General features: G+C 42.0%; 1 protein-coding gene across 10 annotated transcripts in view; it reads right to left on the minus strand.

Annotated features, from left to right (window-relative positions):
- Positions 1 to 3079: 3079 nt before the first annotated feature.
- LOC106604539 (prominin-1-A) overlaps positions 3080 to 23206 on the minus strand; it is a 111544-nt gene continuing 91417 nt past the window's right edge. For 4 of the 10 annotated variants that reach the window (XM_014199268.3, XM_014199272.3, XM_014199271.3 and 1 more), the window contains 10 exons: positions 20968 to 21021; positions 20725 to 20805; positions 20569 to 20637; positions 19786 to 19875; positions 11860 to 11975; positions 9212 to 9235; positions 8718 to 8786; positions 7169 to 7272; positions 6553 to 6585; positions 3080 to 4790 (listed from right to left, as the gene is read on the minus strand). In XM_014199268.3, the coding sequence (XP_014054743.1) occupies positions 7203 to 7272; positions 8718 to 8786; positions 9212 to 9235; positions 11860 to 11975; positions 19786 to 19875; positions 20569 to 20637; positions 20725 to 20805; positions 20968 to 21021 (573 nt within the window). In that variant the 3' untranslated portion in view covers positions 3080 to 4790; positions 6553 to 6585; positions 7169 to 7202. The other 6 variants (XM_014199275.3, XM_014199273.3, XM_014199276.3 and 3 more) reach the window with 4 other exon arrangements.

The raw sequence follows: 23206 nt of genomic DNA on the forward strand, positions 1-23206 counted from the left end.
ATTCTCCAACCTATCCCCTGATTCTGCCTCCTCAACCCTCCTCTCCTCCCTTTCTGCATCCTTTGATTCTCTATGTCCCCTATCCTCCAGGCCGGCTCGGTCCTCCCCTCCTGCTCCGTGGCTCGACGACTCATTGCGAGCTCACAGAACAGGGCTCCGGGCAGCCGAGCGGAAATGGAGGAAAACTCGCCTCCCTGCGGACCTGGCATCCTTTCACTCCCTCCTCTCTACATTTTCCTCTTCTGTCTCTGCTGCTAAAGCCACTTTCTACCACTCTAAATTCCAAGCATCTGCCTCTAACCCTAGGAAGCTCTTTGCCACCTTCTCCTCCCTCCTGAATCCTCCCCCCCCTCCTCCCTCTCTGCGGATGACTTCGTCAACCATTTTGAAAAGAAGGTCGACGACATCCGATCCTCGTTTGCTAAGTCAAACGACACCGCTGGTCCTGCTCACACTGCCCTACCCTGTGCTTTGACCTCTTTCTCCCCTCTCTCTCCAGATGAAATCTCGCGTCTTGTGACGGCCAGCCGCCCAACAACCTGCCCGCTTGACCCTATCCCCTCCTCTCTTCTCCAGACCATTTCCGGAGACCTTCTCCCTTACCTCACCTCGCTCATCAACTCATCCTTGACCGCTGGCTACGTTCCTTCCGTCTTCAAGAGAGCGAGAGTTGCACCCCTTCTGAAAAAAACTACACTCGATCCCTCTGATGTCAACAACTACAGACCAGTATCCCTTCTTTCTTTTCTCTCCAAAACTCTTGAGCGTGCCGTCCTTGGCCAGCTCTCCTGCTATCTCTCTCAGAATGACCTTCTTGATCCAAATCAGTCAGGTTTCAAGACTGGTCATTCAACTGAGACTGCTCTTCTCTGTGTCACGGAGGCTCTCCGCACTGCTAAAGCTAACTCTCTCTCCTCTGCTCTCATCCTCCTAGACCTATCTGCTGCCTTTGATACTGTGAACCATCAGATCCTCCTCTCCACCCTCCGAGTTGGGCATCTCCGGCGCGGCCCACGCTTGGATTGCGTCCTACCTGACAGGTCGCTCCTACCAGGTGGCGTGGCGAGAATCTGTCTCCGCACCACGTGCTCTCACTACTGGTGTCCCCCAGGGCTCTGTTCTAGGCCCTCTCCTATTCTCGCTATACACCAAGTCACTTGGCTCTGTCATATCCTCACATGGTCTCTCCTATCATTGCTATGCAGACGACACACAATTAATCTTCTCCTTTCCCCCTTCTGATAACCAGGTGGCGAATCGCATCTCTGCATGTCTGGCAGAAATATCAGTGTGGATGACGGATCACCACCTCAAGCTGAACCTCGGCAAGACGGAGCTGCTCTTCCTCCCGGGGAAGGACTGCCCGTTCCATGATCTCGCCATCACGGTTGACAACTCCCTTGTGTCCTCATCCCAGAGTGCTAAGAACCTTGGCGTGACCCTGGACAACACCCTGTCGTTCTCCACTAACATCAAGGCGCTGACCCGATCCTGTAGGTTCATGCTCTACAACATTCGCAGAGTACGACCCTGCCTCACACAGGAAGCGGCGCAGGTCCTAATCCAGGCACTTGTCATCTCCCGTCTGGATTACTGCAACTCGCTGTTGGCTGGGCTCCCTGCCTGTGCCATTAAACCCCTACAACTCATCCAGAACGCCGCAGCCCGTCTGGTGTTCAACCTTCCCAAGTTCTCTCACGTCACCCCGCTCCTCCGCTCTCTCCACTGGCTTCCAGTTGAAGCTCGCATCCGCTACAAGACCATGGTGCTTGCCTACGGAGCTGTGAGGGGAACGGCACTTCCGTACCTTCAGGCTCTGATCAGGCCCTACACCCAAACAAGGGCACTGCGTTCATCCACCTCTGGCCTGCTCGCCTCCCTACCTCTGAGGAAGCACAGTTCCCGCTCAGCCCAGTCAAAACTGTTCGCTGCTCTGGCACCCCAATGGTGGAACAAGCTCCCTCACGACACCAGGACAGCGGAGTCAATCACCACCTTCCGGAGACACCTGAAACCCCACCTCTTTAAGGAATACCTAGGATAGGATAAAGTAATCCTTCTAACCCCCCCCCCCCCCTTAAAATATTTAGATGCACTATTGTAAAGTGGTTGTTCCACTGGATATCATAAGGTGAATGCACCAATTTGTAAGTCGCTCTGGATAAGAGCGTCTACTAAATGACTTAAATGTAATGTAATGTAGATGTAAATGTAAAGTTGTGAAGAAAAGTGGCTTCTGTAGTTGAAAGAGTTGCAGAGTTAATTGAAAATAATGCCATTGTTGATTAGATGCCTTTTCATTAATTTGGCTATTTTCTTTTGAACAATATGGTCTCTCTACTAGAAACTCATGGACAATATGGACCCAGATATAAAAAATGAATACTATATATAATTGTTAAAAGTTAATCAAGTATAAATGACCAAAGTTACGATAGATTACCATAGATTTTCTGTTAAAAACAAAATTATAGAAGATTCCAGTAACTTTCGTAAATTACCAGTAGCTTTGCAACCCTAGCTACGGTTAAGAATCAAAATACAATTCCCTAAGATTTTAAATAAAATCAGCTTGAAAGTATCCAATGACTCCCTCTAAAGTATAAACGCATTACCCAATCTTCTTTAACCAGTTGCACATTTAGGGTGAGGGAGAAATGGTCATGTGCTATGTGCGGACTAGAAAATGTATATCTGGTCTCCACAGATGTAGGTGTGGGTGTCAAATGACTGTGAAAAACGTCAAGTCCTCCTAGCCCATTGGAAAAGATGATAATCTCCATTTCAAAATAGCGTGTACGTAATGGAGTACGCCATGTTCTATATCCGACAATGGAAACATATAAGACTGTGGTCTTTTTGGTAATATCTCAAATGTGTCAGCCCACTGCCTCATGTCAAATGTTCCTGATCATATGTAGATAACATTTTACATAAGACAAAGGACATGGTGTCCAAAATAGGAGACCCCTTGCCCTGAAACACTTCCCGTAACCTGTGTTTTTTCAATTCGAGAATGTTTGGTTTCTCCAGCGGTCACTTGGTGAGACACATTTAAAAAAATAATTGTGTACAAGAATGAAATTGAATGTTTTATTCACAATTTATACACTTTCAGATCACCATCATGGACACTCATTTACAGTGGGCACCAGCAGTGCCCCACTGTCCAGTGCCAACATGACAGTTTTACCCTTAAAACAACCAGTAAACATTGCACCCACTATCTAACCAGATGGTGCATACAAAATGTCTGTCTTAAGCACTCAGTAAAATAGCGTGTGATGTAATAATCATACACAGGTAAGCAGTCTGCAGGCATGTACTTAAGTAATAGTTATTGGGAAGTGAAGCCTCTGTCCGAGATGCAATGGGCAAGATCAGTTATGCAAACCATTAAGAAGTCCTCACTCCTCTCATCAACAAACCTCTACTGGGTTAATGCCATTTGATTGACAGCACATGGTAGTTAAGTAGGCTAATGACCCCCATCTTTATGAGGCAGACAGTGGGGGAGAAGGAACATAACCTGTAAACAAGTGAGAACAGATGGGTGATATTATCGTGGTGGCATGTACAGTACAGTATGTTCATGTTTATCAGCATAATCCATCCGGTGTCATCATTCACTTTCAGCAATACATCTCTTATATACAAACAACTCTTCAATATATTTACCCTTCTGTAGTTCCATAGGTACCAATAGCTATTGTGGGATAAAAAATGATAATATTGAAACAATATATTATGCATAACTGTTAAACAACTAAAGACCTGAGACCTACAGTAAGAATAGAATTTGGCTTCAAATAGCAGTTCTCCACTTTAAGGTTTGACCACTACAATAGCCTAAAAAATATCTTGATTAACATGCCGTGTTAGTTTACTCAACATGATACTCTGCATTATTGTTAATAAATTAATGAACTAAGGAATGTTATAGTCTCCTGACATTTCTGTTCAGGTTCATGTGATATTCCACCTGTTATGCACTGATATGAGATATTTCCTCATATCTTACAAAATGGTGGTCATCAGTCAAAATGCTATGGTTAAACAGGTCTAACAGTCATCTGTCAGTATGCCTCAGCAAGGATAACAACCTCTGTCTGTCTTCTAATGTTGCAAACATACAAAAGTCATGCTATTTTGTAATTGTCCTTATATTATTCAAGCACAAACATATAGGCCTACGATCTACGACCTTCAAGTCTGTTTCTACACCGAGGTTGTGTTTCAAACATCTCTCCTCATCTGTTAGTAAAACATCATTCAACTATGAGAAGAAATGGCAATGTTCTTGTAACAGCTCTACATGACCTTCAAAATACCTTTTCAGTTGCTTTTTACAAAACACAGAAGAAGTACAAAAGGTTTGAGAGTACACAGCCCTCTGAATTGTTTTTGTGTCTGCAGTTTGAACTCAGCCTCGGCTCAGACTAATGTAAACACAGGCACAACAGACAGCTGTGTGTGGTGAAGTACGAAGGTCAACCGACACTGTCTCAGATGTACACCTTCCTTATTGTTCCCCAGGGAAAATCAAAGGAAGAGTTGATGACAACACCTTGTGTAGTGTCTGAGGGGGTCCTATTGGACACTGGATATCCAGAAGAGGTTGTGACTGGGCAGGAGGATGTTGTCAGTAAATAGATCCGTGGAGATAGAGGAAGAGAGGGCCAGGTGAACACATACAAAAGACACCAGCTTCTTGTTAGGGGCTTCTTCTGCCAGTAAGGACATTTTTTCTGAGCTTTGTCTTGTTCAAGGGGTGGGAAGTGGATGGGGTCCTAAAAATAGATGAAATATAATTCAACACGGAGTAATAATGCACTGATGTAAAATAATCTACATGGATAGCCAATAACGTGGAATATTAATACATGGATAGCCAATAACGTTGTATATTTCTACATGGATAGCCAATAACGTGGTATGTTTCTACATGGATAGCCAATAACGTGGTATATTAATACATGGATAGCCAATAACGTGGTACGTTTCTACATGGATAGCCAATAACGTGGTATGTTTCTACATGGATAGCCAATAACGTGGTATATTAATACATGGATAGCCAATAACGTGGTATGTTTCTACATGGATAGCCAATAACGTGGTACGTTTCTACATGGATAGCCAATAACGTGGTATGTTTCTACATGGATAGCCAATAACGTGGTATATTAATACATGGATAGCCAATAACGTGGTATGTTTCTACATGGATAGCCAATAACGTGGTATGTTTCTACATGGATAGCCAATAACGTTGTATATTTCTACATGGATAGCCAATAACGTGGTATATTAATACATGGATAGCCAATAACGTTGTATATTTCTACATGGATAGCCAATAACGTGGTATATTAATACATGGATAGCCAATAACGTTGTATATTTCTACATGGATAGCCAATAACGTGGTATATTAATACATGGATAGCCAATAACGTTGTATATTTCTACACGGATAGCCAATAACGTGGTATATTAATACATGGATAGCCAATAACGTGGTGTGTTTCTACATGGATAGCCAATAACGTGGTATGTTTCTACACGGATAGCCAATAACGTGGTATATTAATACATGGATAGCAAATAACGTGGTATGTTTCTACATGGATAGCCAATAACGTGGTATATTAATACATGGATGGCCAATAACGTGGTATATTAATACATGGATAGCCAATAACGTGGTATGTTTCTACACGGATAGCCAATAACGTGGTATATTAATACATGGATGGCCAATAACGTGGTATATTAATACATGGATGGCCAATAACGTGGTATGTTTCTACACGGATAGCCAATAACGTGGTATGTTTCTACATGGATAGCCAATAACGTGGTATGTTTCTACATGGATAGCCAATAACGTGGTATGTTTCTACATGGATAGCCAATAACGTGGTATATTAATACATGGATAGCCAATAACGTGGTATATTAATACATGGATAGCCAATAACGTGGTATATTTCTACATGGATAGCCAATAACGTGGTATATTAATACATGGATAGCCAATAACGTGGTATATTTCTACACGGATAGCCAATAACGTGGTATGTTTCTCCATGGATAGCCAATAACGTGGTATGTTTCTGCACGGATAGCCAATAACGTGGTATATTTCTACACGGATAGCCAATAACGTGGTATATTTCTACATGGATAGCCAATAACGTGGTATGTTTCTCCACGGATAGCCAATAACGTGGAATATTTCTACACGGATAGCCAATAACGTGGTATATTTCTACATGGATAGCCAATAACGTGGTATGTTTCTGCACGGATAGCCAATAACGTGGGATATTTCTACACGGATAGCCAATAACGTGGTATATTTCTACATGGATAGCCAATAACGTGGCATGTTTCTCCACGGATAGCCAATAACGTGGAATATTTCTACACGGATAGCCAATAATATGGTATATTTATACATGGATAGCCAATAACGTGGTATATTTCTATGCTAAAAGTGATCGTAGAAAAGACTAACAGTATATAAAACATATAGTGGAAACGTACAATCTAGTGTTTCAGTTCCAGTTTCCGATGGCCCTGTAGAAGAGAAGATACTGTATCAGAAAATATTTACATTTAATTGCATCAGATTTAATTGGATAATTCAGAAGCTTATTGCTTTTGCCATTGCGAGACTCAAGGGAGAAATGAAAGCAATGAAATGTGAGTTTTTAAATGAGAGAAGTGAGACTTTGTCTTAAACTGTATAAGTGAATAGGAATAGCAAACACACACAGCGGGTCTGGTCTACAGTAAATTTACAAGTGGTTAGACACAAATACCATCAAACCATATGTGGTTTAAGGTTTATAAGTGATTCCAAAAACAGCAATCCACACCGTTTAGACTTTCTGCAAAGTCAGTGAAGCAGACATGCAAGCTCTAAAACAAGCTGTGAAGAGGGGGTAGCATAAGAAAAATAAAGAATAAAAAAATGATAGTGTCAGGCAAAGGATGAGACAAGAGAGAAGAGACTGTGGAAGCTCTGGAGTTTTTTCAGAGTGGCAATACTATGCAGACAACCAGCAGGTTATGGCATGAAGAGAGAACAAGGCAGGGAGGATAATGCTGAGGAGGTGGATGGAGAGACGTCGTCCCAGTGATCAGTGGTTCTCAGTACCTTTCTGGAGCCGGTCAAAAAGCCCGGCCTTCTCTCACCAGTCGATATGCCTAGGGGGAGCTGAGGCCCTTGGGAACCTAGTCATAGTGTCATAGGCAGGGATGCTAGAGGCACAGGGGTACAGAGATGGGGGACAACATCAATAGCAGGAAAAGGGAACATTCGAGGGTCGACCATTTTGTAAGGCCCTGCCTCTTGCTTCCAGGTCCTTCACTTGACGAGAGCACCGGGGCAGGCGTTTCCCAACACACAGAGAGCAGAACCACTCCATTGACACTTGCTGAGGGCTTGAGGCCAACCAGGGATGGCATGATGCATGCAGTCACCATACACATGCTGCATATGCACTGAACTAGAGGAATAATAACCACTCTATCCAAAATGATTTTCTATTGACTTTTAGAGACAAGCCAACCATGGTGAATTGCTGATTAATAGGTCGGTTGTAATAAGACAAGCCAACCATGGTGAATTGCTGATTATTGAGTTGGTTGTAATAAGACAAGCCAACCATGGTGAATTGGTGATTATTGAGTTGGTTGTAATAAGACAAGCCAACCATGGTGAATTGCTGATTATTGAGTTGGTTGTAATAAGACAAGCCAACCATGGTGAATTGGTGATTATTGGGTCGGTTGTAATAAGACAAGCCAACCATGGTGAATTGCTGATTGTTGGGTCGGTTGTAATAAGACAAGCCAACCATGGTGAATTGCTGATTGTTGGGTCGGTTGTAATAAGACAAGCCAACCATGGTGAATTGCTGATTATTGGGTCGGTTGTAATAAGACAAGCCAACCATGGTGAATTGCTGATTATTGGGTCGGTTGTAATAAGACAAGCCTACCATGGTGAATTGGTGATTATTGGGTCAGTTGTAATAAGACAAACCCTAGGTGGCAGGTTGGTTATTGTTCTTTTCCCTTTTCAGTCATTCTGTGGAGATGCTCTCTGTGTCTGGACACTGTTATAGTTTAAACATTTTGGCTGTCCAAAGAGATGTCTTTTGTACATTTCAATGAAAACCATGCCGTTAGAGGTTGTTAGAAGAAGTTAGTCACATGAGCAGTTGTCTCAGTACCACATAAAAGCAGACATGCTTGCCTCTCTTTTAGCCTCTCTTTGAGCAAAAGGATCACGTGTACATTCACAGCAGTTTGCCCAATTCTAAAGAAGACAAGACATGCAAGGAATTTTATGTCACTTGATCAAGTCATCATGCACAGAGCATGCAGTGGGTAAGTTAGTAATGCTCCAAAGGTCATGCCGAACCCAAAACACACAAGCCGTAAACAGTGGCCTAGCTACCTTGCTCACAACCTCCCAATGCTGGAGCCGCAACAAAGCAGAAAGAGTCCAGCTGACCTCCAGATGTGTCTGAGGGGCTAGCCAAACCCCTAGGGCATGCAGTGTCCCATCCACCTTATTGAACCATCCCACTGAGTGACTGACTGCCCCCAGGCCAACATGCTGCCCCTGCCCCCATCCCTCCCTGAAACATGCCATGCAAATTGATTATTTCCGTAGGCCTGCTTTGTATTTAGTTTACCTTGTCATTACAGGGTTTTGGATACCTTGTAAACACTCATTATGATAACCATTATTACCAATTTCCATACTGAAACAAAACATTGCATAAAAAAACATGAGGTAAGAGACATGGCATGCTATCAACCCTCGGCAATAAAAGTATTTTCTCTAAATAGGAGTAGGATTCTAGACGTAAACAAATGTTTCCATATAGAAAGTTGTGAATGTATAAACCACAGCATTTTATCTTACATCTTAACTTACAAAAACAGAGGTGGAATTTTGCTTTTGTAAGATAATGGTTGTAAGAGCCCTTAATGATCAACAAGGGTCATTTCTTCAAGATAGCACACAAAGGAAATCCAAATGATCCACCAAGAGATGCATTTCATAGCAAAAACATAAAACCAGCACCATGAAATCTATGTACAAAATCCACAGAAAAGCGCAGATGTACCAATGAGATATACTGGAAGGAGAAAGGAGAGGTAAAATGGGTAAAATGAATCTTACGTTTTCATGGGAATTGTCTCAATGCTACAAAGATACAAAAAAGCAAAAATGTTAATGAGATGCTCGGTAATAGAAATGCACTAGAAGGTTTTGGACACAATAGTACTGATCAGGTGACATCGATACACGTCGTTGATCAAGACACTTGGTGACTTGTCTATGGCATTTATTCACTACTGTAAGTGCCTGGGCGAGGCGAGGGCGACTGAAGGATGCATAAAACAACATGAATAGCATTCCACAACTCTTAATACGCTGTTTGTTTTCTTACAGTGCAAAGTGCTTGACAGAGAGAAATTAAATGAAAAATAAGGATGAAGAATATGGAAATAGTAGGAATGGTTATCACAAAGTAAAATGCCAAGTTCCAGAAACAGATGAACTGCAAGGGAAAAGAGAGCGAGACAAAGAGAGAGAATGAACCAGTAGAAACAGTTAAGTTACTGTAACTTGCTACTCCTATTAATACTACTTACTACTAAGTTACTACTATGTACTACTAAGTTACGACGGTAAAGTAATAGACAGAAGAGGGGGGAAAGATAGTAAACAAGAAAGAAAGGAGTAGCTAGCACCACAGCACAGAAGCAATTCTATAACCTCGTTTTTAACTTGTCGGTTGTGGGACTGAATCAAATTGTGTTAATTACCACTGACTCCTCCCCATTTCAGTCTCTTTAACACGTATAATAAGGGTCTTAAAAGGCTGTGTTTGCCCTTGATTATTTTCGAGGCGGGGCGCAAAAGCCTCAAATCAACTGTATGGCCTCTTTAACCAAATAGGCGTGGGGAAAGTGATAGGTGTGGTGGGCCATTGGCAGGGAAGAAGGCTGTAATAAGGATCCCCATACATCAACCTAATCACTGGGTTGCACTACAAATTAACAGCAGGGAACTTCCAAACCTCAGCTACAGTGGAAGTCGGAAGTTTACATACACTTAGGTTGGAGTAATTAAAACTTGTTTTTCAACCACTCCACACATTTCTTGTTAACAAACTATAGTTTTGGCAAGTCGGTTAGGACATCTACTTTGTGCGTGACACAGATAATTTTTCCAACAATTGTTTACAGACAGATTATTTCACTTATAATTCACTGTATCACAATTCCAGTGGGTCAGAAGTTTACATAAACTAAGTTGACTGTGCCTTTAAACAGCTTGGGAAATTCCAGAAAATGATGTCATGGCTTTAGAAGCTTCTGATAGGCTAATTTACATAATTTGAGTCAATTGGAGGTGTACCTGTGGATGTATTTCAAGGCCTACCTTCAAACTCAGTTCCTCTTTGCTTGACATCATGGGAAAATCAAAAGAAATCAGCCAAGACCTCAGAAAGAAATTGTGGACCTCCACAAGTCTGGTTCATCCTTGGGAGCAATTTCCAAATGCCTGAAGGTACCACGTTCATCTGTACAAACAATAGTACGTAAGTATAAACACCATGGGACCACGCAGCCGTCATACCGCTCAGGAAGAAGACGCGTTCTGTTTCCTAGAGATGAACGAACTTTGGTGTGAAAAGTGCAAATCAATCCCAGAACAACAGCAAAAGACCTTGTGAAGATGCTGGAGGAAACAGGTACAAAAGTATCTACAGTATGTCCACAGTAAAACGAGTCCTATATCGACATAACCTGAAAGGCCGCTCAGCAAGGAAGCCACTGCTCCAAAACCGCCATAAAAAAGCCAGACTACGGTTTGCAACTGCACATGGGGACAAAGATCGTACTTTTTGAGAAAAGTCCTCTGGTCTGATGAAACAAAAATAGAACTGTTTGGCCATAATGACCTTCGTTATGTTTGGAGGAAAAAGGGGGAGGCTTACAAGCCGAAGAACACCATCCCAAACGTAAAGCATGGGGGTGGCAGCATCATGTTGTGGGGGTGCTTTGTTGCAGGAGGGACTGGTGCACTTCACAAAATAGATGGCATCATGAGAAAGCAAAATGATGTGCATATATTGAAGCAACATCTCAAGACATCAGTCAGGAAGTTAAAGCTTGTTCGCAAATGGGTCTTCCAAATGGACAATGACCCCAAGCATACTTCCAAAGTTGTGGCAAAATGGCTTAAGGACAACAAAGTCAAGGTATTGGAGTGGCCATCACAAAGCCCTGACCTCAATCCTATTGAACATTTCTTGGCAGAACTTAAAAGGCGTTTGAGAGCAATGAGGCCTACAAACCTGACTCAGTTACACCAGCTCTGTCAGGAGGAATGGGCCAACATTCACCCAACTTATTGTGGGAAGCTTGTGGAAGGCTACCCAAAACGTTTCACCCAAGTTAAACAATTTAAAGGCAATGCTACCAAATACTAATTGAGTGTATGTAAACTTCTGACCCACCGGGAATGTGATGAAATAAATAAAAGCTGAAATAAATCATTCTCTCTACGATTATTCAGACATTTCACATTCTTAAAATAAAGTGGTGATCCTAACTGACCTAAGACAGGGAATGTTTTACTAGGATTAAATGTCAGGAATTGTGAAAAACTGAGTTTAAATGTATTTGGCTAAGGTGTATGTACATTTCTGACATCAACTGTATAGTTGAATTAAGAGGATGATCCAATGGTTCTTTCCAGATACAAAGAAACTGTTTGTGATAGCATAATATTAAAAGTGGAGTAGAGATACTCACTCATCGTAAACATCCTCTGTGTCCATTCTACGGTAAAACTTTGCCAGTTTTACTGACAGGATGATGCTAGGAAGGAGGAACAGGGCACAGCAGCCTAGGCCAAACCAGAATGTGTTCTGAGGAACACAGAAAACAGAGATAATGCTGTGTCAGTGGATCCGATATCCAGGCATAAAGCAGCCCTGTGTTCACTTCATGTTGTCTTTAGATTTACCCCCACCAAAACGTTGAGTAAATTATCAAGACATATGGTATACTGGTTTATGAAATAAAGTATAGCAGTGGTTAGGTAGAACAAAATATTAAACACATGAATAATTGAATATTTCATTACTGGGTAACTTTTCAACACTGGAGCCTTAGGTATGACGTATAGCACCATACACTGCCTACACTTCTCAGCCCTGTAGATTCATAAAGGACTTTCCATCATTTTGGACATCAATGTCTGCAGAGTGTGTATCTGTGTGTGACTGTGCATGTTTGTGTAGAGGGGGCAGTTTAGCCAGCTCTAAATGAGAAAACCACTGAGTCATAAAGTCATCATAGCTATGACATAACAGCGCATAACAGCCTCATAGTCTGTTTTAGAGAATGGACACTGTCATGATACATTTGGCTCCCCTCCAATCCCACTGATAGTCAAAGCGTCACAGCTTTGCTCTGTTTCCATGTTAGGTAACCAGCTCCATTCCTCCATACTTACCAGATACACTGTGCTGTTGTGGAATGACTAGAAGCACTAACTCTTTCCTGTGTTCCTGTACCTTTGTTCCGGGACACTAGTAAAATTACCCACTGAGCTTTAACAAGCGCTTTGGTCAATGCTGAGTGTCCAGAAACATCCTGTTCCCAGTCCAAGTCAATTAGCTGGCGCTGGAACCTATGGAGTCCCTAAGTGGCTATTTGTTCCACTTCATTAGTGGAGGCAGAGATGCTTCCTGCCATTGGGAGTGTGTTAGTAACAAGGCCCCATGCCGACCGGACAGATGTCGGGATTATGTAAGGCTGGTTTTATTTCCTTCTCCTCTCTTTCTCTGTTTCTCGCTCCCCATCTCTGCAGCACTCTGTAGGGTGCCCCACTGTGAGCTGCCAGGTCTAACTAGCTCTCACTGATCATGTGCTGGATTTCGAGGCCTGACTTGTACGTTCTAAATCAGGCGAGGTTGGGGGTAATGGTGTGTAGGTGTGTGTGATTGGAGGGGGTGAAGTGTGTAGGTGTGATTTGAGGGGGTGGGGTGTGTGTGATTGGAGGGGGGTGAAGTGTTTAGCTGTGTGTGATTGGAGGGGAGTGAGTAGCCAAAGTACTGTAGCCATCTTTTGCCTTAAAGTAGCCATCTTTTGCCTTGATGACAGCTTTGCACACTCTTGGCATTCTCACAACCAGCTTCATGAGGTAATTACCTGTAATGCATTTAAATTAACAGGTGTGCCTTGTTAAAATTTTATTTGTGGAATTTCTTTCCTTCTTAATGCATTTGTGCCAATCAGTTGTGTTGTGACTAGGTAAGGGTGGTATACAGAAGATAGCCCTATTTGGTAAAAGACCAAGTCCATTGTGACCCGATTCAGGAAACGAGGCGTATGTCGCAAGTCACGAATTCACAGGAGAGCCTTTTGAACGTCATTTATTTTTTAAATCAAAATGCGTTTTTGGGCAGAAATGCCTTCTCAAACGTGAACTTTCATGTGCCTTAATATCAAACTTGTATGTCATCTGTAAATACAAATACAATTGTTAAATTACGAGCCTAGTTGGCTTAGCCACAGAAAAAGTGAGCAACCTTCCCGCTAGCCGTGATTGGCTGAGATAATGAGTGGGCTGGACATGCTGAGAGATGAGTTTGGATTGGTCGGTGTTGTATCTTGTGTCTATAAAATGAGAGCAAGTTTTTTTTCTAAAGATATTATGTTAGCCATGGAGAACTGCAAATATGTTGCTACTGCTCTCAATAACATTGCTGCCCTGAATTTATCAGGCTCTATCGACAAAGGTCAGTGGGAAAAAGTTGTGATGGACTACTTTCTGGACGATGATCGTGCCATGCAATGCTGACTCTCTCATTTCATAGCACGTTTTGAAATCAGTGGAACACAACGGGCCAAACAAGCTGTGCAAACTAAACGGAAACAACACATGATGTCTTATGAAAGGGGTTGCAGTCTGCCGTGAAGCTTTCATCCATGTACACAGGTAAGAATCTTGCTACAGATTCAGATATTATACGTTACTAATTTTGTCAGAAAGTTGTTTTCATTGCAAGCTTAAGCTTGCTGTTAGTTAGCTAATGTTAGCTGAGGTTAGGTGGCTTGCTTGCTAGCTAACATTAACTTATGTGTATGAAGTGTGTGTAACATTAGTGATGTTTTCTCAGAATGCCATTTCGCATTGCTAGTTATAGCCTAATGTTAGCTAGCTAACATTGAACTTATTGCTTAACTTTAGCTAGCTATGACAATCGGTTTGTATTGCTAGTTAAAGCTTGCTGTTAGCTAGCCAGCTGACATTAGATGGCTGGCTCGTTACGGTAGCTAACATTACCTGTATGAACTGTGTGTAGTGATGATATCTCAGAATGCCATTTTGCATCTATTGTATAATAATGCTAAAATATTTGTATCTGGAATTTGTCTTTCAGCATTAATCAGTACAGCATTTCTTCAACTACAGAGTTGGGAAAACACGTGTGGACCTGAATTGTGATAACTGCAGTGGCCAAAACAAGAACAAGTTTGTGCTCTGGTATTGTGCCTGGTGGACCATGCACAAGCTCCACCACAATCTGGACCTTTCACCTCCTGATCACAGGCCACACCAAGTTTACCCCCGACTGGTGCTTCGGCCTCATCAAGCAGCGCTTCAAAAAGACCAGAGTGAACACTTTGTCTGAGATTGCTGGTGTTGTGAAGGACAGCACTGTGACAGAGGTCAACATCCCACAGCTAGTTGGACTGGAGGACGGTACGGTGTTGGTGGAAAGCTATGGCTGGCAACAACACCTGACTCCGTACTTCAGGTCGCTGCCACAGATCAAGCAGTATCAGCACTTCAGGTAAAAAATATTTTTCTTTGTATGAGGTTATTCTTATCTAAACTTGGGATGTCAATTGATGTTGTGCAGGGTTGCAATGTCTTCTGATTTTTTGTTATTTCCTGTTTTACAGCTTCGATGCTCTGGAGCCTGGTGGTGTTGTCGCCAAGGAGCGTTCAGATTGTCAGGACCAGGTTTCAGCTGCTGCGCAACGCTGACATCCTTCCTCCCATAGATGGTCTATCTGTAAAAGCACCACCTGGACTGGACACAGCTAGACAAACTCTTTTTGACAAGATCCGGGAGTTTCGAGACGAAGAGGCTATGGATATCACATGTCCTGCACCAAAGTCACGGGCAGGACAAAAACAGGCTCTCCGTATATAGACTTCCTTGTTCATGCGTGGTTTGTTTGGTCCAGTCATCAGCACTATCTGCAGTGCCTCTATTCACATGACTTTCTCCTAACACACACGCCATACGTTGCTCCTATTTTTTAATTTTTTTATCTTGCTGCTCAGCCATTTTACTCCTGATTGTATGCATATAACTACCTCGTCTATCACTGATATCGTTATTGTACATACTGTATATTTTATTTATAGACACTATCTATTTCTGATATTGCTACTATGCAAGTAACCATTTGGCTGTACAGTTTACACCTTCTGTAGAGACCATCCACTTAGCAAGACTTAGCAAAATATTGCTATATAAAATTAATATTGATATGTGTGGTCGTAACATGATTTTGTGACATACCACAACAATATCATGTGACCGTATCAAGTGTCCACCACTTAAATATATGGCGCATGCATCTGTTTATGTACTGTACATGTGCACCTCACTCAGGTTTCAACTCAGGTTGCATGGCCTTAACTTATGTATGGAATACTGTGTGATAAGTGCATGTGTAACAGTATATAAAGCATGCTAATGTACTGGTGTGAAGGCATTTGGGCAGTGATGTAAAGTACTTAAGTAAAAATACTTTAAAGTACTACTTAAGTAGTTTTTTGTGGTATCTGTACATTACTTAACTATTTATATTTTTGGCAACTTTTACTTCACTACATTCATAAAGAAAATAATGTACTTTTTACTCCATACATTTTCCTTGACACCCAAAAGTACTCGTTACATTTTGACAGGGAAATTGTCCAATTCAAACACTTATCAAGAGAACATCCCTGGTCATCCATACTGCCTCTGATCTGATTTGTAAATTATGTCTGAGTGTTGGAGTGTGCCCCTGGCTATCCATCAATAAAAAATAATACAATTGTGCCGTCTGGTTTGCTTAATATAAGGAAGTTGAAATGGTTTATACTTATACTTAAGTACATCGTGCCCCTGGCTATGCGTCAAATTATATATATTTTCATACAATTGTGCCGTCTGGTTTAATATAAGGAATTCAAAATGATTTATACTTTTACTGAAGTATGACAATTTAGTACTTTTTCCACCACTGGATGTGTCTGGGGGTTATAGCATTTCTTTCACATGACCCATCAATTTAGACAACTGTATATTTTTATCTGGACACTTTCTGTTTACCTGGAATTTTTCCTTATTGTGTACTACCACTTTTAGTCTTCAGCACATGACCTCATGTGAATCCTTAAAGAGATAGGTGGGGCTGGCTTAAGAGGGTGTGAACAATGCTGAATGGGTGTAGACAAAGGAGAGCTCTCTAGTACTGTAGGTACCAAAATATTCAAAGGCCCTTTTCTCAAAAGGGAGTTTACAAGTGTATCAACTTTGAAAGTAGAATTACGTTCCTATTGTTCCTCAAAAATGCTATGTATGACATACCATTTTGTAGCTCTGAGTCTCTACTTTTATCCAATGTAAAAAACTAAAATAAAAATGTTGCTACATAAGACTAAATCCAGGTGGTGAGTCACATATTATGGCAAGAACAGCTCAAAAAAGCACAGAGAAACAACAGTCCATCATTACTTTAAGGCATGAAGGTCAGTCAATTCGGAAAATGTCAAGGACTTTGAAAGTTTCTTCAAGTGCAGTCGCAAAAACCTTCTAGCGCTATGATGAAACTGGCTCTCATGAGGACCGCCACAGGAAAGGAAGACCCAGAGTTACCTCTGCTGCAGAGGATAAGTTCATTAGAGTTAACTGCACCTCAGATTGCAGCCCAAATAAATGCTTCACAGAGTTCAAGTAACAGACACATCTCAACATCAACTGTTCAGAGGAGACTACGTGAATTTTTTTATTTAATACATTTGTTTTATTCAACCTCCTGTTAGGGCTAGGGGGCAGTATTTACACGGCCGGATAAAAAACGTACCCGATTTAATCTGGTTATTACTACTGCCCAGAAACTAGAATATGCATATAATTATTGGCTTTGGATAGAAAACACCCTAAAGTTCCTAAAACTGTTTGAATGGTGTCTGTGAGTATAACAGAACTCATATGGCAGGCAAAAACCTGAGAAGATTCTGTACAGGAAGTGCCCTCTCTGACCATTCCTTGGGCTTCTTGACTCTTTTTATTGAAAACTTAGGATCTTTGCTGTAAGGTGACACTTCCTACGGCTCCCATAGGCTCTCAGAACCCGGAAAAAGCTGAATGACGTCTTTGCAGCCCATGGCTGAAAAACATTAGCGCCTTTGGTAAGTGGTCTATCAGAGGACAATGAGACTGAGGCGCGTGCACGAGGCGACCCCATGTTTTTATTTTCTCTCTCTTTGAGCTAAAACACAGATTCCCGGTCGGAATATTATCGCTTTTTTACGAGAAAAATGGCATAAAAATTTATTTTAAACAGCGGTTGACATGCTTCGAAGTACGGTAATGGAATATTTAGAATTTTTTTGGGCATGAAACGCGTCGGGCGCGTCACCCTTCAGATAGTGTCTTGAATGCACGAACAAAACAGAGGATATTTGAACATAACTATGGATTATTTTGAACCAACCCAACATTTGTTATTGAAGTAGAAGTCCTGGGAGTGCATTCTGACGAAGAACAGCAAAGGTAATAACATTTTTCTTATAGTAAATCTGACTTTGGTGAGGGCTAAACTTGGTGGGTGTCTAAATAGCTAGCCCTGTGATGCCGGGCTATCTACTTAGAATATTGCAAAATGTGCTTTCACTGAAAAGCTATTTTAAAATCGGACATAGCGAGTGCATAGAGGAGTTCTGTATCTATAATTCTTTAAATAATTGTTATGTTTTTTGTGAACGTTTATCGTGAGTAATTTAGTAAATTCACCGGAAGTTTGCGGGGGGTATGCTAGTTCTGAACGTCACATGCTAATGTAAAAAGCAGGTTTTTGATATAAATATGAACTTGATTGAACAAAACATGCATGTATTGTATAACATAATGTCCTAGGGTTGTCATCTGATGAAGATCATCAAAGGTTAGTGCTGCATTTAGCTGTGGTTTGGGTTTATGTGACATTATATGCTAGCTTGAAAAATGGGTGTCTGATTATTTCTGGCTGGGTACTCTGCTGACATAATCTAATGTTTTGCTTTCGCTGTAAAGCCTTTTTGAAATCGGACAGTGTGGTTAGATTAACGAGAGTCTTGTCTTTAAAATGGTGTAAAATAGTCATATGTTTGAGAAATTGAAGTAATAGCATTTCTAAGGTATTTCAATAACGCGCCACAGGATTCCACTGGCTGTTACGTAGGTGATGAGTCCAAATGTGCGATTTTTGGTTCCAATCGCCGTGTCTTTGTGAGATGCAGAGTAGGTGAACGGATGATCTCCCCATGTTTGCTTCCCACCGTGAAGCATGGAGGAGGTGGTGTGATGGTGCTTTGCTGGTGACACTGTCTGTGATATATTTAGAATTCAAGGCACACTTAACCAGCATGGCTACCACAGCATTCCGCAGCGATACGCCATCCCATCTCTCGCCGACAGAGATGGCCGCCTCGCGTTCCTAGGAAACTATGCAGAATTGTGTTTTTTTATGTGTTGATATTACTGCATTGTCGGAACTAGAAGCACAAGCATTTCGCTACACTCGCATTAACATCTGCTAACCGTGTATGTGACAAATAAAATTTGATTTGTGCTTAGTGGGACTATCATTTCTTCTTCAACAGGACAATGACCCAAAACACACCTCCAGGCTGTATAAGGGCTATTTGACCAAGAAGGAGAGTGATGGTGCTGCATCAGATGACCTGGTCTTCACAATCACCTGACCTCAACCCAATTGAGATGGTTTGGGATGAGTTGGACCGCAGAGTGAAGGAAAAGCAGCCAACGAATGCTCAGCGTATGTGGGAACTCCTTCAAGACTGTTCACCTGGAAAGCATCCAGGTGAAGCTGGTTGAGAGAATGGCCAAGAGTACGCAAAGCTGTCATCAAGGCAAAGGGTGGCTACTTTGAAGAATCTAAAATCTAAAATATATTTTGATTTAAAACTTTTTTGGTTACTAAATGATTCCATATGTGTTATTTCATAGTTTTGATGTCTTCACTATTATTCTACAAAAAATAAAGAAACACCATTGAATGAGTAGGTGTGTCCAAACGTTTGACTGGTAGTGTATATCAAGCCATTAGGGGCCGCTAAAACCTGGGGCCCTCAGAAAGAATCCCGCCCTGTCTTCCGGACCTTGGGAGCTAGTGGGTTTTGGAGGTGAACACTGAGGGGGCTGTGTGAATCCATCCTGGTAGAATGCACATGGTTGTGTGAACATAGTGTTTCCGGTATAGTAACATGTGAGCCTTCTCCAGAGACCAACCCCCCCTCCAAGCAAGGCCCTTCCTGCATGCCTGCCTGTCTGTATACCAACCACCCAACTGACGTTTCAGGCATGTTTTCAAAGGACCCCTTATATTGCTTTTTTAGGCATGTTTTCAAAGGACCCCTTATATTGCGTTTTTAGTTACCAACGAGTCGACCAAGAAGCTGCAGGCTACGATCTCCACTGTGTCCACGATGTTGCTGAAGGGTTTGCAGGCTGCTACCTCCATGGTCAGCTGGGTAAACCATGCAGACAAAGGGCATCTGTTACAGTTACACCATTGGCGAACAATTATGAAAGTTGTCGGTTGGAATTTCTGGAAAATGAATGGATGTTATAGCTTTACACATGGATGATTGATGACTAAGTTGATTGCAAACAAGTCCGCAGAGCTGTTACTTTTGGCACAATTCAATAATGTTGTGAAAAGCAGTCTTTTCAAACAGTACAACAGTAATTTACCAGCACTCAGTACTGCTTTATCTAATTTCCTCCTTATGCTACAGGGTTCAAGGCTCAACAGGGGAAAACAAGGTTCAAGGCTCACAGAGGAAAACAAGGTTCAAGGCTCACAGGGGATACTAGGTTTAAGGCTCACAGGGGATACTAGGTTTAAGGCTCACAGGGGAAAACGAGGTTCAAGGGTCACAGGGAAGATTTTGGTTCAAGGCTCACAGGGAAAACAAGGTTCAAGGCCCAGAGGGGAAAAAACAAGGTTCTAAGCTTACAGAGGAAATTCCAAAGTTGGTTTCCATTTGTGTTCTTTCTATTTTTAGACCCCAAAGTCTTAACATTCTCAGAGAATGAGCAGTTGATAAGCTGTATGTCAACATAGTTTGGGAGCTAACACTAGTTTATCTTCTACGTCATAATTCTAATATAAGAACTATAATAGGCATTCAAAAACTGTTGGGAAACAAATACTTACGGAGGTCCTGACCCACTCTATGTATTGCCTGAAGTAACCAACAATGGTTTGCTTGTACTTTTCTGTTTCCTAATGGAGAAAGGGATAATATGTTACCTACTGTGTTTTATCCTAGCACTGAATTGTAAACAATGACTGGGAAGCCATCTTAGTCACCTGGATGACGACATGTGTTGCATTCTGGGAGATGAGATACTGGGCCGCTTCGATGGTCTTCAGCACATCAGTGATTTTGTTCTGGATAGGACACAGCATTAGAATGCTCAAGATGCTTTCATAACAGTCTATGGAGCTGTTACGTATTCTTTATTCAGTGTTTATGGATGCATTACGAATGCTTGATGTTGATTGAGACAGTGTGAACTGTTAGGGTAGATGGTTTGTAGGAGGCCCACTTACCGGCAGATCTGAGGCAGTCCTTTCGAGTAGTCTGATGCTCTGATTCAGCGTACTCTTTTAAGGGGAAATGCACAACACAAGTTAACACCCCAGAGATAAAAGGTCAGGGATTAGAGACAGTAATAACTCCTAAAACACACAACACTGAAACACAGGGGAGACTAGACAGGCACAAGCATCACCATGATGCTTGAAGATACGGTTCTAGTTTTATCACACACGGGGAAAGAAGAGCGGCATGGTTCCCACTGGGAGGAAAATGCTTCATATGAAACTACAACAACAACAATAACAATGGCTATTTCATGTGGATTTTGGTCATGAGGAATGTGTTGCAAAATACAGTACTAGACCAAAAGTATGTGGACACCTGCTCGTCGAACATCTCATTCCAAAATCATGGGCATTCATATGGAGTTGCTACTACAACAGCCTCCACTCTTCTGGGAAGGCTTTCCACTAGATGCTGGAACATTGCTGCGGGGACTTGCTTCAATTCAGCCACAAGAGCATTAGTGAGGTCGCGCACTGATGTTGGGTGATTAGGTCTGGCTCGCAGTCAGCATTCCAATTCATCCCAACGGTGTTCGATGTGGTTGAGGTCAGAGCTCTGAGCAGGCCAGTCAAGTTCTTCCACACTGATCTCAACAAACCATTTCTGTATGGACCTTCCCCAAACTGTTGCCACAAAGTTGGAAGCACAGAATCGTCTAGAATGTAATTGTATGCTGTAGCATTAAGATTTCCCTTCACGGGAACTAAGGGGCCTAGCCCAAACCATGAAAAACAGCACCAGAACATTATTCCTCCTCCACCAAACTTGACAGTTGGCACTATGTATTTCGGCAGGTAGCGTCATCCTGGCATCCGCCAAACCCGGATTCGTCCGTCGGACTGCCAGATGGTGAAGCGTGTTTCATCACTCCAGAGAAGGCGTTTCCACTGCTCCAGAGTCCAATGGCGGCGAGCTTCACACCCCTCCAGCCGACGTTTGGTATTGCGCATGGTGATCTTAGTTTTGTGTGGCTGCTCGGCCATGGAAACCCATTTCATGAAGCTCCCGACAAACAGTTATTGTGCTGATGTTGCTTCCAGAGGCAGTTTGAAACTCGGTAGTGAGTGTTTCAACTGAGGACAGGCTATTTTTATGCGCTACGCGCTTCAGCACTCGGCGCTCCTGTTCTGTGAGCTTGTGTGGCCTACCACACAACAACGTCTAGGAGCCGTTGGTGCTCCTAGATGTTTCCACTTCACAATAACAGCACTTACAGTTCACTGGGGCAGCTCTAGCAGGGCAGAAATGTAACGAACTGACTTGTTGGAAGGGGTATCCACATACAATATATGGAAAAAAGTATGTAGACACCACAAACCAATTTTTTCAATACTATTTGAACAAGTGTAGACAAGTGATGACCAATACGTGGAAAACATGACAAAGGATTAAATCCATGCTGGTATACATACATGGTAATTAGTCAGCACATGCACCAGATTTGAAGTTGTTACACCCTGACCATGGAGAGCCCTTGTTTCTCTATGGTGTTTAGGTCAGAGTGTGACTAGGGGGGTGTTCTAGTCAGTCTATTTCTATGTTGGTGAGTTATATGGTTCCCAATTAGAGGCAGCTGGTAGTTGTTGCCTCTAATTGGGGATCATATTTAGGAAGCCCTTTCTCTCACCTGCTTTGTGGGATATTGTTTTGTGTATGTGCTTGTTGCACCAGTTAGGTTGCGGTTCGTTGTTTATTTATTGTTTTGTGGAAGTTTCACTGTATATTAAAGATGTGGAACTCTAATCACGCTGCGCCTTGGTCTGTCTTTCCTCACGATCGTGACAGAAGTATAATTGCAGGATTAACAAATTACACAGACTAATCTATAAATCCTAAAGACCGATTTATTTTTTACATAGCCTGTAAAGGACCTAATCTTGCACTTTTTACAGTCATGTCATTCGGGTCTGAATCAACGTGGTGTACTAACGAATCTCTACCATGGCCTGAAAGAAAATGGAAGTTCATGGTAATGGTCAGGGCATGCCAGGGAAGCCCCTTGTATTCCAGGTACAAGGAACATGTATAACTAATTGTGGGCACCAATACTGTAATTTGATATCGATATCGTTTGATATCGATATTAGCAAGGCATAGGCTTTCATTTATTTGAAAATAAAAAGTCAATATGAGCTTTAAATGATGGGAGAATGGAGCAGAGCCCTCGACAGTACAGACGGACAA

The sequence above is a fragment of the Salmo salar genome, chromosome 05, assembly GCF_965601325.2.
Source record: "Salmo salar chromosome 05, fSalSal1, whole genome shotgun sequence".
In the NCBI taxonomy this organism is placed as follows: Eukaryota; Metazoa; Chordata; class Actinopteri; order Salmoniformes; family Salmonidae; genus Salmo; species Salmo salar.